This window comes from Sylvia atricapilla, chromosome 14, assembly GCF_009819655.1.
Source record: "Sylvia atricapilla isolate bSylAtr1 chromosome 14, bSylAtr1.pri, whole genome shotgun sequence".
NCBI lineage: Eukaryota > Metazoa > Chordata > Aves > Passeriformes > Sylviidae > Sylvia > Sylvia atricapilla.
Window position 1 is genome coordinate 7,926,715 of NC_089153.1, and position 13,723 is coordinate 7,940,437.

General features: G+C 46.1%; 1 protein-coding gene across 1 annotated transcript in view; it reads right to left on the minus strand.

Annotated features, from left to right (window-relative positions):
• PDLIM4 (PDZ and LIM domain 4) overlaps positions 1–13,723 on the minus strand; it is a 43,895-nt gene that overhangs the window by 9,594 nt on the left and 20,578 nt on the right. Inside the window, exon 3 of the mRNA XM_066328990.1 lies at positions 11,902–11,986. Within this exon, the coding sequence (XP_066185087.1) occupies positions 11,902–11,986 (85 nt within the window). The remainder of the gene's footprint in view (positions 1–11,901; positions 11,987–13,723) is intronic.

The following is a 13,723-nucleotide window of genomic DNA, read 5'->3' on the forward strand; positions in this document are numbered from 1 at the left end:
AAAACATCCATTGATAAAACTAAGTTTAGTTAAGAACTGAAAGATGGTGCCTTTGAGGTTTTCTCCCTACCATCAGCTGAAAACCTGCAGCCTTCAGCAAGCTCCCAGCAACTTCCCCAGCCTCAGAAGCTGCCTGGAGCCCTCTTGGCACACTTCCCTCCACACCACACAAGCACAAACACGTGGGGAAAACTGCTTCCAACGTAATAACTTCAAATTGTCTATTAAAAAAGGAATTTTGCTGCCAGGAATAATATATTTTTAACTGTTCCCCAATTTATATTCTTAAAAAGAAATTATATGTGTATATATATATACACAAGCAGGCTGTGGGTTTCCAATTCCCTGATTTAGATTATTATTTCAAGAGAAATAAAGAAAACACTCAACCATGATGCAGAGAGGAAAAGAAGGATCATAAACATTTTTTGGAATAAACGCAATGGCCTATACGGCTGGCAGCATTGAGAGTGATGCTTGCAGAAAGCCATTACCTTTCATTGTCTAGGCTTCATGGCTCAGATTCACACTCAGTCCAGAGTGGCTGGAGGAGAGGGCTGGGTCCTCTCCTCTGACCTCATGTGCTCCTGCAAATTGGTGCCATCCACACCTTTGCTGGGGAGCATGGGACTGGTGGCTGTTTCCAGAATGGAAACCTCCTCCTGCAAAGACTTCCAGACCATCATCTCCATGGACCTGCTTAAATCCAAGGCAGTTTGTAAAGCGTCGCCCCTTTGTCCCTGTTAAGCTCAGCAATTTGTACATCAAGACCAAATGTTGCTATAAAGCTAAAAGTTATTGCTTGGGCACTCTCCAAATGGAGGCCCTTGATGGAAGGGAGAAACAGAGCACTTCCTGCACTGCTTGGCTTCCCCAATTGCCAGCAGCTCCCTGTCCCTGTTTGAGGAGGATGTTCATGGTGGTGGCAGCTCACCTTTCCTCTGCTCAGCCATGTTATAAAGCCACAGGTGACCCAGCAGCATTCACAGAGATCAAGAGGCTCCTCCTGAAGCACAAAAAGCTGTTCCCATGCCAGAGCTCAGTCTCCTCTTCCTCAAAGGCTGTGAGACCTCTGCAAGACTTCGTTTTGTGCAAAACACTCATATATTCACCCTCAGAAAACCAGAACCAGACAGATTTATATTCAGTTGTCAAATTCAAGATCAGTTCAAATTTCCCTCCTTCAGGGCCTAATTTGCTTTTTCTTTGCTGGATTTTCTTCCTGCTTTTTACAGCCTTTCTTAAACTGAGTTTGCAAACCCTTCTTAAGAGCTGGCCTGTGAACCAAGCAGAATTCTTTTAGCCTACAAACCAGAAACTACCAATTTGTTTTCTCACACTTGGCTGGTTTTCTAATGCATTTTCCAAAATGTCCTATTTGTTCTCCCACCCTTTTTCAACTGCAAGTCCTTAGCTCTAGAGACCACAGAGATTTAGAGAACATCAGACTTCATATTCTGATCCAAAGCATTTAAAATTAATTTACTGCAATGTGTTATAAATTAGACTTTTAAAAGTCTAGAAGTACAAACAAAATAATTAATCTCTTTTTTCCAGACTACCAGGGATTAAAACTGAAGATTGATAATTTGATAGGCCAGCATTGGTTCCCAGAACCTCCGAGCAAGCCCCTCCACACATGGCAAGATCTGGAAGGGCTTTGAGCAGTGATGGTGTCAGTGTATCTAAGAAACCTTCCTCAGCAGCAAACTTACCAGCTGCAGAGCTGGAAATATCTCCTACATTACACTTCCAAGCCCCAAGTCCACCCTCCATCTGCCCACTTGTGCAATGGTGGTGGGAGATTTGCCCAGACAGGACCAGCAGCAGCTCTGTCCCTGCAATGTGGGTGCCCATCCCCACAGGAATTGCCTGCACTTTGTTTAGTTTCCTAATCCTGGGGGTGCTGGTCCTGTTCTCACACACCACATGAGATTCAAACAGAGCTGAAGGCCAAGCTTGTCTCACCCCAAAACAGTTTTCTGTTTGATACTCTTCAGATTCACCCTCTTCTCAAGACCAGACCATGATGGCCCAGTGTCAGCTGAGTGTTTGCTGCCAAACTGCTGAATTACAGACACAAGCATTGCTATTTATGCACAGGACGTAAGGCATCCCTCAGCCGTAGAGTCACCTGGAAGTAGTGCCTCTTGTGACTGTGCTTGGTTATCTGTGTTCATAATCCATCAACAGCAGGACAAGCCTGTCTGCTTCAGCTCCTCCTTTGGCTTCTTTCTGCCTTGCTCCGAGCTTGGATAATCGAGTCCCAACTGGTTCTGGCCTCTCCTGGCAGAGGGCTTTCCGTGCATGAAGTTTTACTGCCTTCATTACTGCAAGTCCTCTACCAGGCAAATGTGCCAGGCAATTAAGCCTGAAGACATATCCCAGTACATCCTGACACCCTCGAGCCAAGAGTCAGCCTCTGCACTGAATGGAGCTGCAATGCTGCAGGTCCCTCCTCTCCTTCCCCCCAGGTTTTGAACAGTAAAGACACTGCTTCTGATGAACTAGGTCAAAAGTCCCAGAAATGGAAACCTCCTTACCATCCCATGGCAGGGGGTGTACGGGACAGACACCATGGATTTTATTTCAGTGCAAATAAGCGATTTACACTGTAGCAAATAACCACAGGAACAGGACTCATTCTCCAACAAAAGCCTCAGGAGAAGTCCTAGAGGAACCCTTATGACAAAGGCTGCTCCCAAAGCTTGGACAGAAGGATAAATTTTAAAAGCTACACTAATTTTAACACATATTTTCCTATAAGCACAGTTTAGATGTTCTGTGTATATGCTGCTTTTACAGACTAAGCAGGTTTCAATCTAACTTTCAAAAGCTCTAGTAAATATGATCCCATTATTTAGCTCAGCTCAGAGGATTAAAAGATAAGGAAAAAAGGTCGAGTCTAATTTGCTGAGTGTATCCTGTGCTGAGGATAAACTGAGTGTGGGTTATTTTACAAGACAGAGTTCAAATATTCTGCCAAGCTCCCCTTTCAACATTGTTAGAGACTGAAATATTATAGTTTATGACTTAAACATTTTCATAAAGACTTTTAGAGCTGTATTACAAAAGCGGCACAGAATACCAGCACACCCTGCACAGGCCTTCGGAGCGAGGCCCCGGGGCCCTTCGCTGATGGAGATAAAACTCAGGAGCTGGGGCCAGCACAAAGCACAAACTGAGCACTCCGGGGAGCAGAGGCCGGCCCAGGGCTGTCCCCGCCAGGCTGCCACAGCCCCTCACAGCCCGGGGCTCAGGAGAGCTTCTGGGCTGTGGGGAGAAGCCTCCGGTGAGAGCAGGACCCGCCGTGCTGGGCTGTCAGAGGAGCCAGGCTGTGGGGCCTCACCGACCCAAACAGCCCCAGAGATGCTGCAACAGACCCTGGTGCTGCAAGGGACAGGGTCACAGTGGCCTCAAAGGGGACCCTGGGTGCTGCAAGGGACAGGGTCACACTGGCCCCAAAGGGGAGGCACCTGGCCGCGCCCACCTGCCCAGAGTGTGCCTGAATCCAGGGAATTCTGACCTCTTTGGCATGTGGCAGCGTGATGTGGGACCCTCATCACCAAGAGACCAGACAGAAGGGAGCAATGAGACATCATTGGGACCCCTGGATGGGTGATGGGCTTCCACCTAACTCCTGTCATACTCTCTCTCCCCCCAGCCCCCATGCACACTTCATTTTCTAGGTCTTTCTCTCTTTCTTTCCTCTTTTCCTCTTTGCCTCCTTCACTATTAAATAAAAAAATACATCAATTTTTTGGCACCAACATCTGATCTCATTTGGTTTTAATTTTGTTTTGGGGTATATTTTGAATTTTCAAAGCTTTCTCCAGTTTATAGACAGAGACTTAGCTTTCCTCACTTTTCTGGGTTCAAACTGGATCATAATAAATGTATACCACAGTTTGAAGGGAAACCTTATTCATCACATCCTTCTCACTACACTCCTTTCACAGACGTCAGCTAAATATCAAATTAGTTTTTCAGATCTCTTTAAGTAAGAAACCAAACTCTTAAAATCAGATGATCTTTTTATAAAAAGGCTGCAGACAATGTTCACGTGAAACATGACTCAAGCCAGAGCGTGGTAGAGCCCCAGCCCATCCATATTCCCAGGACAGGCTGTACTGCACAAGGGCATGTAGTGACAGGACAAGGGGGAATGGCTTCACACTGACAGAGGGCAGGTTTAGATGGGGTATTAGGGAGAAATTCTTTCCTGTGAAGGTAGTGAGGCCCTGGCACAGGTTGTCCAGAGCAACTGTGGCTGCCCCATCCCTGGAAGTGTTCAAGGCCAGGTTGGATGAGGCTTGGAGCAACCTGGGATAGTGAAAGGTGTCCCTGGCCATGGAAGGGGGAGATTGAACTAGATGAGCTTTGAGGTCCCTTTCAACCCAAACTATTGTGATTCTCTATAGCACAAGGTATAGGACACATTTAACCTAGGGCCAAACTTCTCACAGTCAGAGAGCAATAACATTTCTCCACCTTGGAGCAGCCATGTGGATGGCCATCAGCAGGGCTCCAATGGATGTTTCCTTCCAAAGCTCCAGGCAGAAGCTGCGCCCTCATGCAAATTAAAGAGCTCAGGAGAGACTTGAGCTGCAGCACCAGGACTTTATCCCTTAACCTACCTGGCTCCCCAGCAGTCTCTTAAAAATCCACAGCAATGGAAAGAAGATACCCAAGACTGTCAAGATTAAAATGTATTTGCATTTATCTTGCTCACTGCAGTGCACAAAGCACATTTCTAATATCGAGTGTGTGAGAGGTATTTACCCAGCAGACAGAGAGCTTTGTATGAATGTCTTGATAAAAAGAGCCTTGAATTTTTCTCCTTTGCTGAGCAGCAGCAAGCTCCTGCCAGGTGACTACCTCACTAGAGCTAGGCTCAACAACAGTCTAAACCCTAGAGTGGGCTGTCCTACATCCATGTTCAGGGTCACCTTCCAAGCTCAGGAACAGGAGGGCATTGCTCAGTGCAGGACTGATGCCTGCCATGCACAGGCTGCTGCTTTTGGGTTAACTTTCCCACTGAGAGAAAATAATATCCACTACAGATGAAAAAAAACAACTGAAACCATCACTGAAAGTGTCCACCTGCCCTCCTGCCTGCCCCCTTTCTCCCAGGGAAGAAAGATGCTGCTCTCCCAGGGAAGATGCCCATTTCAGTCCATGCTTCCATTGAACCACTACTCACCATGTGGTGTTTGGCTTATAGGACAAATCTGGTGAGTTTAACACTAACAGACCAGGTCCTGATTTCATGTTTTCTATCTTACTGTCACTCTCCTCTCTCTCAGCTGGGGAATAGGTGCATTTTCAGGGTTACCATATTACACTTTCTGATTCTCTTTCCATAATCATTATCAGCAGCTAATTGAAAATAAAAGCTTCACTGGCAACAAGCTAAGCTTCAGGCTACAAAAATATTACATGCTTAAAACCAAAAGGTGCCTACTTCACCAGCATGGCTTATCTGTACACCTCCTGTAAAAGCCAGGGTGTAAGGTACACCAGAAAACACAGCAAAAGCAACAGGATGATTTTTTTTCATTTTGGAATATGCCAACCTTATGTTTTTCCTCATTAATAAAAATAAGATAAATTCAGGTAGATTCAAAAACATGTCTCAGCCTTTCCCTGTCCTCTGTGGCATGAGCTGCTTTAGGGGATGGAGGCAGCTGCTTCAGCCTGATCATCCTGAGGGACAACAGTGAGCATCCCTCCAGCATCCCTCTTTGCACCACTGGGGATGGCTCTCTTCACATGCTCTCACCTCAGCAGGTCACTCAAATGACCTCCAAGAGCATTTAATTCCTCTTAAGTAAGACAAAAGGAAAAATAAAAGGGGCTAAGCTGTTTTTCCTGATGGGTAAGAACAGAAACACTGAGCTACACCTGTGCTTCCACACACTTGGCACTTCTGAGCACACAAGCAGCAGTTTCCTTACCTGTGTTAACAGAGTCATCATTGAAACTGATGTTATCAAGTAAAATAATACAGTATATGTCTGTGACAGCACTTAATCCAACACCTAACAACCCCCACGGTTATCATTTCAGTATAATACATATGAACCTCCAATGAGAACAAATTATTCAAGTCATCTGGACAGAAGAAAACACCATTTGGAAGTTTCCATTCCCATTTTCCCCTCCTTTATCCTAATATTGGTTTTGCCTCTTTCATATACCAGGACTATTAGAACTCACTTAAAAATGCTAATTTATCTAACATACACAGAGAATTTCACATAAAAAGGTTACAGCTTGAAGATGTTACAGTGGTGCTCAGAAAACTCCTTTGCTTTCAAATGATGCAGTGTTATACTACAGGCAAAACTAAACACAAGTGCACACACTATGTGTGTGTAACCTCTTCACCCAGTAAATTAGATCAGTGTTTTTTTGCACTGTAAAAACCACAATATCTGGGTGTGAAATGTTGCCTGAGCACCCGGAGCTCACGGCCGATGCACCCACAGTGGCTGTCAGGATTCAGCATGTTTCTGCTATTAAATCAGTCCTCAAACAACGAGCTGCGAGTTCCCATGGAAGGGAGCCCGGGTTTGTGCCAGGGCATTAGCTCATCCTTTGTTTTCCCCAAAGCACGAGGCAGACATTTTCCCTCCTTCCGTCAGGAGTGTGGGGTGGTGCCCAGCTGGGACTGGGGGTCCCAGTAAGAGCTTTCCCAGAAGCAGCCATGGCCCCTCCTGTCCATGGGCAGGGGAGGAAGGAAGGTCAGTCACCTCGAGAAAGGAAATTCCACCACCTCTCCAGCTAGGAGGCTTTAAACCCCACGGAACTCAGCGTGGCCTATGCCAGACTTCTGCAAAGAAGCACATAGAAGTTTCCTGCTTGGCAGCAACCCACAGAGAACTTAAATACTTCATTTAATTAAAGTTAATGTAAATTAAATCCATTACTCAGTTAATTAAATAAGGAGATACTCACCCTTAATGTATATATATATATATATAATCCAGCAAAAAGTAAATGTGAGCATATTTAAGACATTTTTAAAGGTGTTAAAATCAGTGCTAAGGGACAGGTTAGTAGCCAAACTACCCTCCGTGCTCTACTGTGGAACACTGCTGCTGTCCCCTGGCTGCCCAGAGCTGGGGCACCAGAGGCTCAGACTCCCCTGAAGCCCACATGTGGTTTTATTTATGTAATTAGGAGCAAGCACGATCAGCAGTGATACTATTTGTGAAGTCAGGGCAAGCACAAAAAACTCCCAAGAATGATGCTGCAGAGCCCACACTGGGTGGATGGCATGTACAGTGAGAGGTGGCAGGTCCTCAGTACTACAACCATACACACCTGAGCCCCTCTGACAAGAGCAAATGAAGGTGTGTTCACATTTCCATTGGCATGGCTCACACCCAGCACTGTCTGGATTAGGCTGCTCAAACAGTTACAGTAGATATAAGTTTGTCCTAATTCTTCCTCTTCACCCTATTCTGGCTGGCCTTTTCACATAGCAAGTGATATACTCTGCACCTGGATTTTAGTCAGAGCAAACTAACAACAAATCTCTGTGCACTGAGACCTGGGTGTCAAGAACAGAATAACACAAAGGAAAAATAATTTGTGAGTGATGAGCAGAAACAGCCTTCTCATTGTTCCTGTGCATCTCCCCTGGTGCTGTGGCTCTTCTCCACTGCCCAGGGCTCACCCTCTCAGTCAGGTTGACCACCTGGGAAAGCCACTGCTCAGGACACAGCACATGAGAGGACCAAGAGTGCTGATGCACTTTCCTCATCCATCCCCCGAGAATGACACAGGGGCTGCTCTGCCAGCTCAGTAGCACCAGGATGCCATTCCCAATGGAATACTGTGGGAAGCGCCTCTGCCTGTCTGCACTATCAGAGGAAAGCCAGCCTTTCGCCCCACGTAGCTATTTCAGCCAAGCATCCAGGTTTGGGAGGACTTGCATCCTATTCCAGGTCTGGCTACATGCTGCCAATTTAATTTCTGCTGCAATTATTCTCTCACTCACATACTTGATCTATTGTCAGCTAGCACCGAGAGGGTCCCCACAGCCCAAACCCCACATTTCCAGCCCCTCTGGGCCAGAGAGCTGCCAATTCTGGCAGTGTGGGCATGAACAAAGAAAAAAAAAATCCTCTCTTTTTATTAGCACTGCACGGCAGTATTTTGACTAGCAAGCTCATGCTAAGGAAGCCAAAAACAGTGGGACCTCCAGAAACTGATGGATGGGTGCTTCCACTACCTGTGTACTGGGGAAGAGTGGCTGGGGCCAGTGCCCACAAGGACACCAACACCGTGCCAAGTGAGACTGGGGATCCCAACATGTCAGCAGGGATGTCATGTCTGCATGACGGAAATCCTGACTGCAGGCTGGAAAGCTCTGCGCTGTCCCCAGCATCCCCGTGGGTCCCACCTCCACCCATCTCTGGGTCCAACAGGCAGGCAGCCCCTTCTTTAGGCTGCAAGTCTGAACATCACTGCATTTGGAGCCTCCTCTGAAGGTCCTTGCTGTTAAGGATAGACTTGTCTAGTGAAACCAACTGATAACCAAAGTCTGCTTTTCAAAAAAAGAAAATTATTTCCCAAAAGTGACTCACTCATCCTGTTCAGTGTTGTGGCTGCTAATTGTGAAAAAGCAGCTCTCCAGTTCCAGCTTCTTCAGTTTGAGGGCAGCTATTCCCCAGAGTCATGGCAATAATTAAAGTTTTAATAAGGAGGATTGATTACATTCTTGGACTCTGAATAGGGGTTTACCAGAAAGCTCAATTGAGAAATCACAATAGATTTAGAAAGAGAGGAGAGGAAAACACACCAGCTACTCCATGTCTTCCAAGTTATATTGCACAGAAGGTAACTACAAATTTCACTGCTTTCAAGACAAAGATTACACCTAAAAACCCCTAAATTGTAATAACAGATTTGCCTACAAATCACTCAGATTGAGGCATTCTTAGGCTTACATGTTTCAAGCAAGAGTTACTGTAGTCATAAGTCAAGATTTTCAACAGATCTTTGCCCAGTATGATGAAAAAGCACATAGTGTAAAACCTAGAGGAAGAAAGGACATGTGCTCCACATTACTGCAAAGGCCACTTGGGGTAAAACTCTCAGAACCTTTTTCAGGGACAAACCCCCAACCTTTTTTTGTGATTTGAAGGCAGAATTCCAGCAGAATTTTTTCCCTAAGTTTCAAAGCAGATTGCTTTTTTCCAGATGCAAGGAAGTGCACCTAAAGGTTGCACATATTGAGCCAAGTTATTACTTTACAATGAAATTTTTCCTTCTCCCAATCTACTAAGTGTCTTTGCTAGAGGGGCTGAATGAGCACAGCACGGGACAGCCCTGGGTCACCTGGCATTGCTTCACAGGGACTCCAGCCATGTCTGGGAGCTGCTCCATCAATCCCAGGGGACAGGATGCCTGCAGCAAGGGTTGGCTCTCTTTGGGTGCTGGTGGTCACCCTCAGCCTCACACAGGACAGAGGACATCTGTGATAATGCTTGGGTTAGCACAGCTAATGTGTTCCAGGCTGTCAGCATGAAACCACACTGCAGGCACAGGCGGTTTGGGGAAGAGTCAACCAACACATCTTGGGTGCAAGCACAGCAACCTGGAGGTGTGCAGGGAACCACCTTCACCTCCTCTGTGGGAACCCCAAAACGCCACTAAGGAAGACAACACATGGATGCAGGCACAAAAAAACCCCAAAAACACAAGAGCAAGAGCAGGAATCTGCTGCCTGTACTTGTGTACCCCTTGTTCACACACCTCCCTTGGTGCCCTACCACAAACACATCTGCTTTACACACCTAGTCCCCAGATTTACATATTTTCAGTGTCAGTCTGGATTCAGAATAGTCCGTCCCTATCCCCTTCACTATATTCTATAAAACTGTCTAATTTTTAAAAAGATCCATATGCAACATATATTAATAGTCGGATTCAAATCCAATCTGCATTAAACCTCAAAGTTGTATCTGGCAGTGGAACTGCTGCACATTTGTTCCTCATTTAATATTATTCATACGTAAAGTCTAGTAAAAAACCCAATATCTGTCAGAAAAGATGGCTGTAATTGATAAATGAAGCAAACATGGCCAGAATGCAAGGCCCAAGCTCCCACATCACCCTGTGCTGTAAGCCAGGACAGGAAAGACAAACAGCCCCATGTGTCACTGCTGTGTGGTACCGAGGCAGCTCTGCTGATGCTGCGCCTCTGCCCACTGTCCCTGGGCAGAAATGCAGAACACCTGCAAATTCCACATTGCTGGAATGGCCAACAGACTCAATGGCCTCACATTCCACATGGGGTTTGGAGGATCTCGCCCTCATCCCGATCACTTGGTTAGTTCTCTGATGCCACTACTTTCTCCCCATTCCTGAATGAAGGAGACATCATTCCTTGTAGCATCATCCTCTCCCTTCCACTTTTGCAGCTCGTGTATTCCTTCTGGACTGAGCCAAGGAAGGGCTAAGGGAGCAACCTGGAACCCTCATCAGGACACTCTAAAAGCTTCTCTGGAAAGGAGCTGTTGAGCTAAACCAGCAGATCCTGCACACAGGAATTTTGTAAGGGCTGGAGAAAAAGCATGGAATAGCATATGACATAAACCATCTCTGTGGAGAGGGAGACCATCTGAGCAATACTTGAACACTCAGCATCAGCCAAAGAGTGCTCAACATGCTTTGGGGGCAAGCACAGGGTATTCTGTCAGCCTGAACTGACAGACTCCAATGTTCTGAGAGCTACAGGCAGCCCCAGGGCCTCTGCCACTGCCCTGGGAGAGGTGGCCAACCCACAGCAGGGAGAAGCCTCAGCAGGCTTGAGCCCTGCCATCCATGACCTCGGGTGCCCTGAGAAAGTTGGCAACATGTGCATCAGCTCAGCACACGTTCAGGGGGGACCCAGACAGCAGGAGCTGTGTTCTGCCTATCTATCCCCCTGGTTTCCTCCTTGTTCCCCAGATATCTCCACAACATAGACCAGCACATGCAAAAATTGACAATCCAGTACCTCGTAAGTAGAGAGGGAGAAGAGAAACCCCATTTCTCTTCCCATAGAGAAGACAAAGCAGAATGAGAGTCACCTCTGACCTTGCTAACAAACCATTACAGATGAGTAGGAAAGATGGGGAGACCTGCTCAGCTCCATCCACCACCTGGCTGCTGCAGGAGACGGGGTAGTAAGGCAGGGCAGGATACAGGTAGAAGGCTCCAGGAAACAGAGCTGAGGACAGAGGGAAGAGAGAAGCTGCAAAACAGAGAGAAGGAGTGAGAGAAAAAAAACCCAAAAAAAAACCCAAAAAAAAAACAAAAACAAAGGAAAAAGATGAGAACATTACAAAAAAAGAAATCCACCATCATGGGAGGTGAATCACTGTCATGGGATTGGGAGGTGCAGCAGATTTTGGAAGCAGCCAAGGTAGAGGCACACGAGCTGAGGCAGATGCAGGCAGACCTTGGGTGTGCTGTACCCCGGGAAGGGCCGGCACTGGACAGTCAGAGGACTCCCAACAGCTCCATCCAAAATAACACTAACTCTGACCTTGGTCACGGCCTCACAGCTGTCAGTGCTGGATGTCATCCTCCATATGCTGCCCAGCCATCTTGTGTCCCTACCAAGCTGATCCAGCAAAGCCTGGCTTGGGTGGAAGGCAATGACACAGATGGGATGATGCCAGGTCTGCTCAGGATCTGGCTCACCGTGGGAACCAGGGCTGTACCAGCCCAAGAAAGGCACAGACAGACCTGCACAGAACTTTAAAACCACACACGGAAACTCCTTCACTTCTATAAGGGCTGCAGGCAGAGCACAGGGCTTCCCAGACTCCAAACAAGGATGTCCTGTGCTCAGAAGCAAGTTGGGAGAGCAGCAGATGTGCAGGGCTGCAGCTGCCATACCTGTGGGTCTGGCTCGATGTTGATCCGGTATGCCTGAGCCTTGCCATCTTCCAGGACAGGGGCTGACCAGGTCTTCCCTTCAGCTCTGCAGTGGAAAATGAAGTAAACTTTACTTAAATTGCTTTTTAAAAAGCCCAAACCAAAGCACTCCCCCCACAAACAAACAAAATCCACAAAAAATCCTAAAGAAAGAAATAGGCTCGTTAAACTAAACAAAAAAGCAATTAAACAAATTAAAAAACAAGTCAAACATATATAAAGCATATATTATTTCCCGGACAGGTTTATATTAAATTTGCATTTGTCCAAAATTATCCTCAGAAACAGGACAATGGTAAATAGAGAAGATGACAGTTTCATCCTATTAAAACCAGGAAGCTCAAAGCCATCCTTGAACGACAAGGTTTTGTCTGTCTCAGTCTGGACTTAAAGAGACATTTTGGTTCAAGAAATCAGAAGACAGGCTCTTGGTGGCTCCTGTTTATAATATTCTTGACTTTGTCCCTTCATTCTAGCCCTGAATCCAGAAAGTATTCTGATTACATGTGCGTATAGATATACGTACACATATACACACGCAATCCCTGGCAGGCCTGTGTACTAGACTACATCAGGAATTCTATAAACACCTTTCAGGAAGAAGGCTTTCACCACCCTGTATGAATCATCCTGACCCTTTCAACAGTTGCCAGATAGAAAAAGCCCTAAAAATACAGTTTCCATTCCCAAATGCATCTTCAGTCCTGCCAAGGCAGAGTAGAATACTGTCACTGTCCAAAGATTTTCCATGTGCCTGATCATATTTTTCCCCACAAAGGTATCTGGGGACATGCCTGGAATGTGATCTCCAACACTTAGGGTATGAGGGAGCTGCAGGGAGCTGGGCAAGTTCCAGCAGGTACATACACAGACTTCTCAGGATGCAAGAAGGTTTAAGTTGGAAGATGGAAACTTCATTCAGTTCAAGATAAAGCTTTCAACATGCAAACTATTCTGCTTATCATCACAGTCGGTATATGCACCACTTCACAAAAAAAGGTCTTGTTCCATGGGCACAGATGCATCCAAGCATCCTTTGTGGACTCTCACCCCTGCCACATACCACACTCACTTTCAGTTCAATTATCTGCAGAGTCCAAGTTTGAAAAATAAGGAGCACAATTTTAACCCAGGAATTGTCAAACAGATTTTTACCTTTGGTATTTTGCAGCTACACAAGTCAAAATACAAAGCGGCCTTTCCAAATCTAGGGTCTGACCCAAAACCTACCAAATGCAGAGACTCCCAGTGACTTGAACACACTTTGGATCCAACCCCTGAGGATTTCAGGTTTTTTTTCTCACTACTGCTCTTACAGCTTTTTCAACAGGGAGTGATTACTCTCATAGCTAGGTATCTTGTTCTGATCATTTATCTTTACTGTTATTATTTGATTTTAGGCTGGGACAATTCACATAGAAATTGGTCTTTCCAATTGGGACAAACAGAACACAGTCCCTCCCAGGACGATCAGCATTCCCAGCATCCCCAACTTGCTTTTTGCCATGATCTCGTGCTGTGTACACTGCTTCCACATTGAAAATCAAATCTGGAAGCCCAGAACAATGGAAATGCCTGATTACATTGGCAGGACCATCACTATTATTTCTGTGCTTTCCCCTGCACTCAGCCAGCCCGATGAGAGCTCGTGGTGCCCCAAGAAGGGTCCATGATGACTTTCCCCCACTCAGCTCTGGAGCCCACATGCCAAACACAGCTTAAAACATCCCCAAAGACTTCAACCTGCCAGTAAATAAGAACAGAGCTTCAGAAAGTAATATTG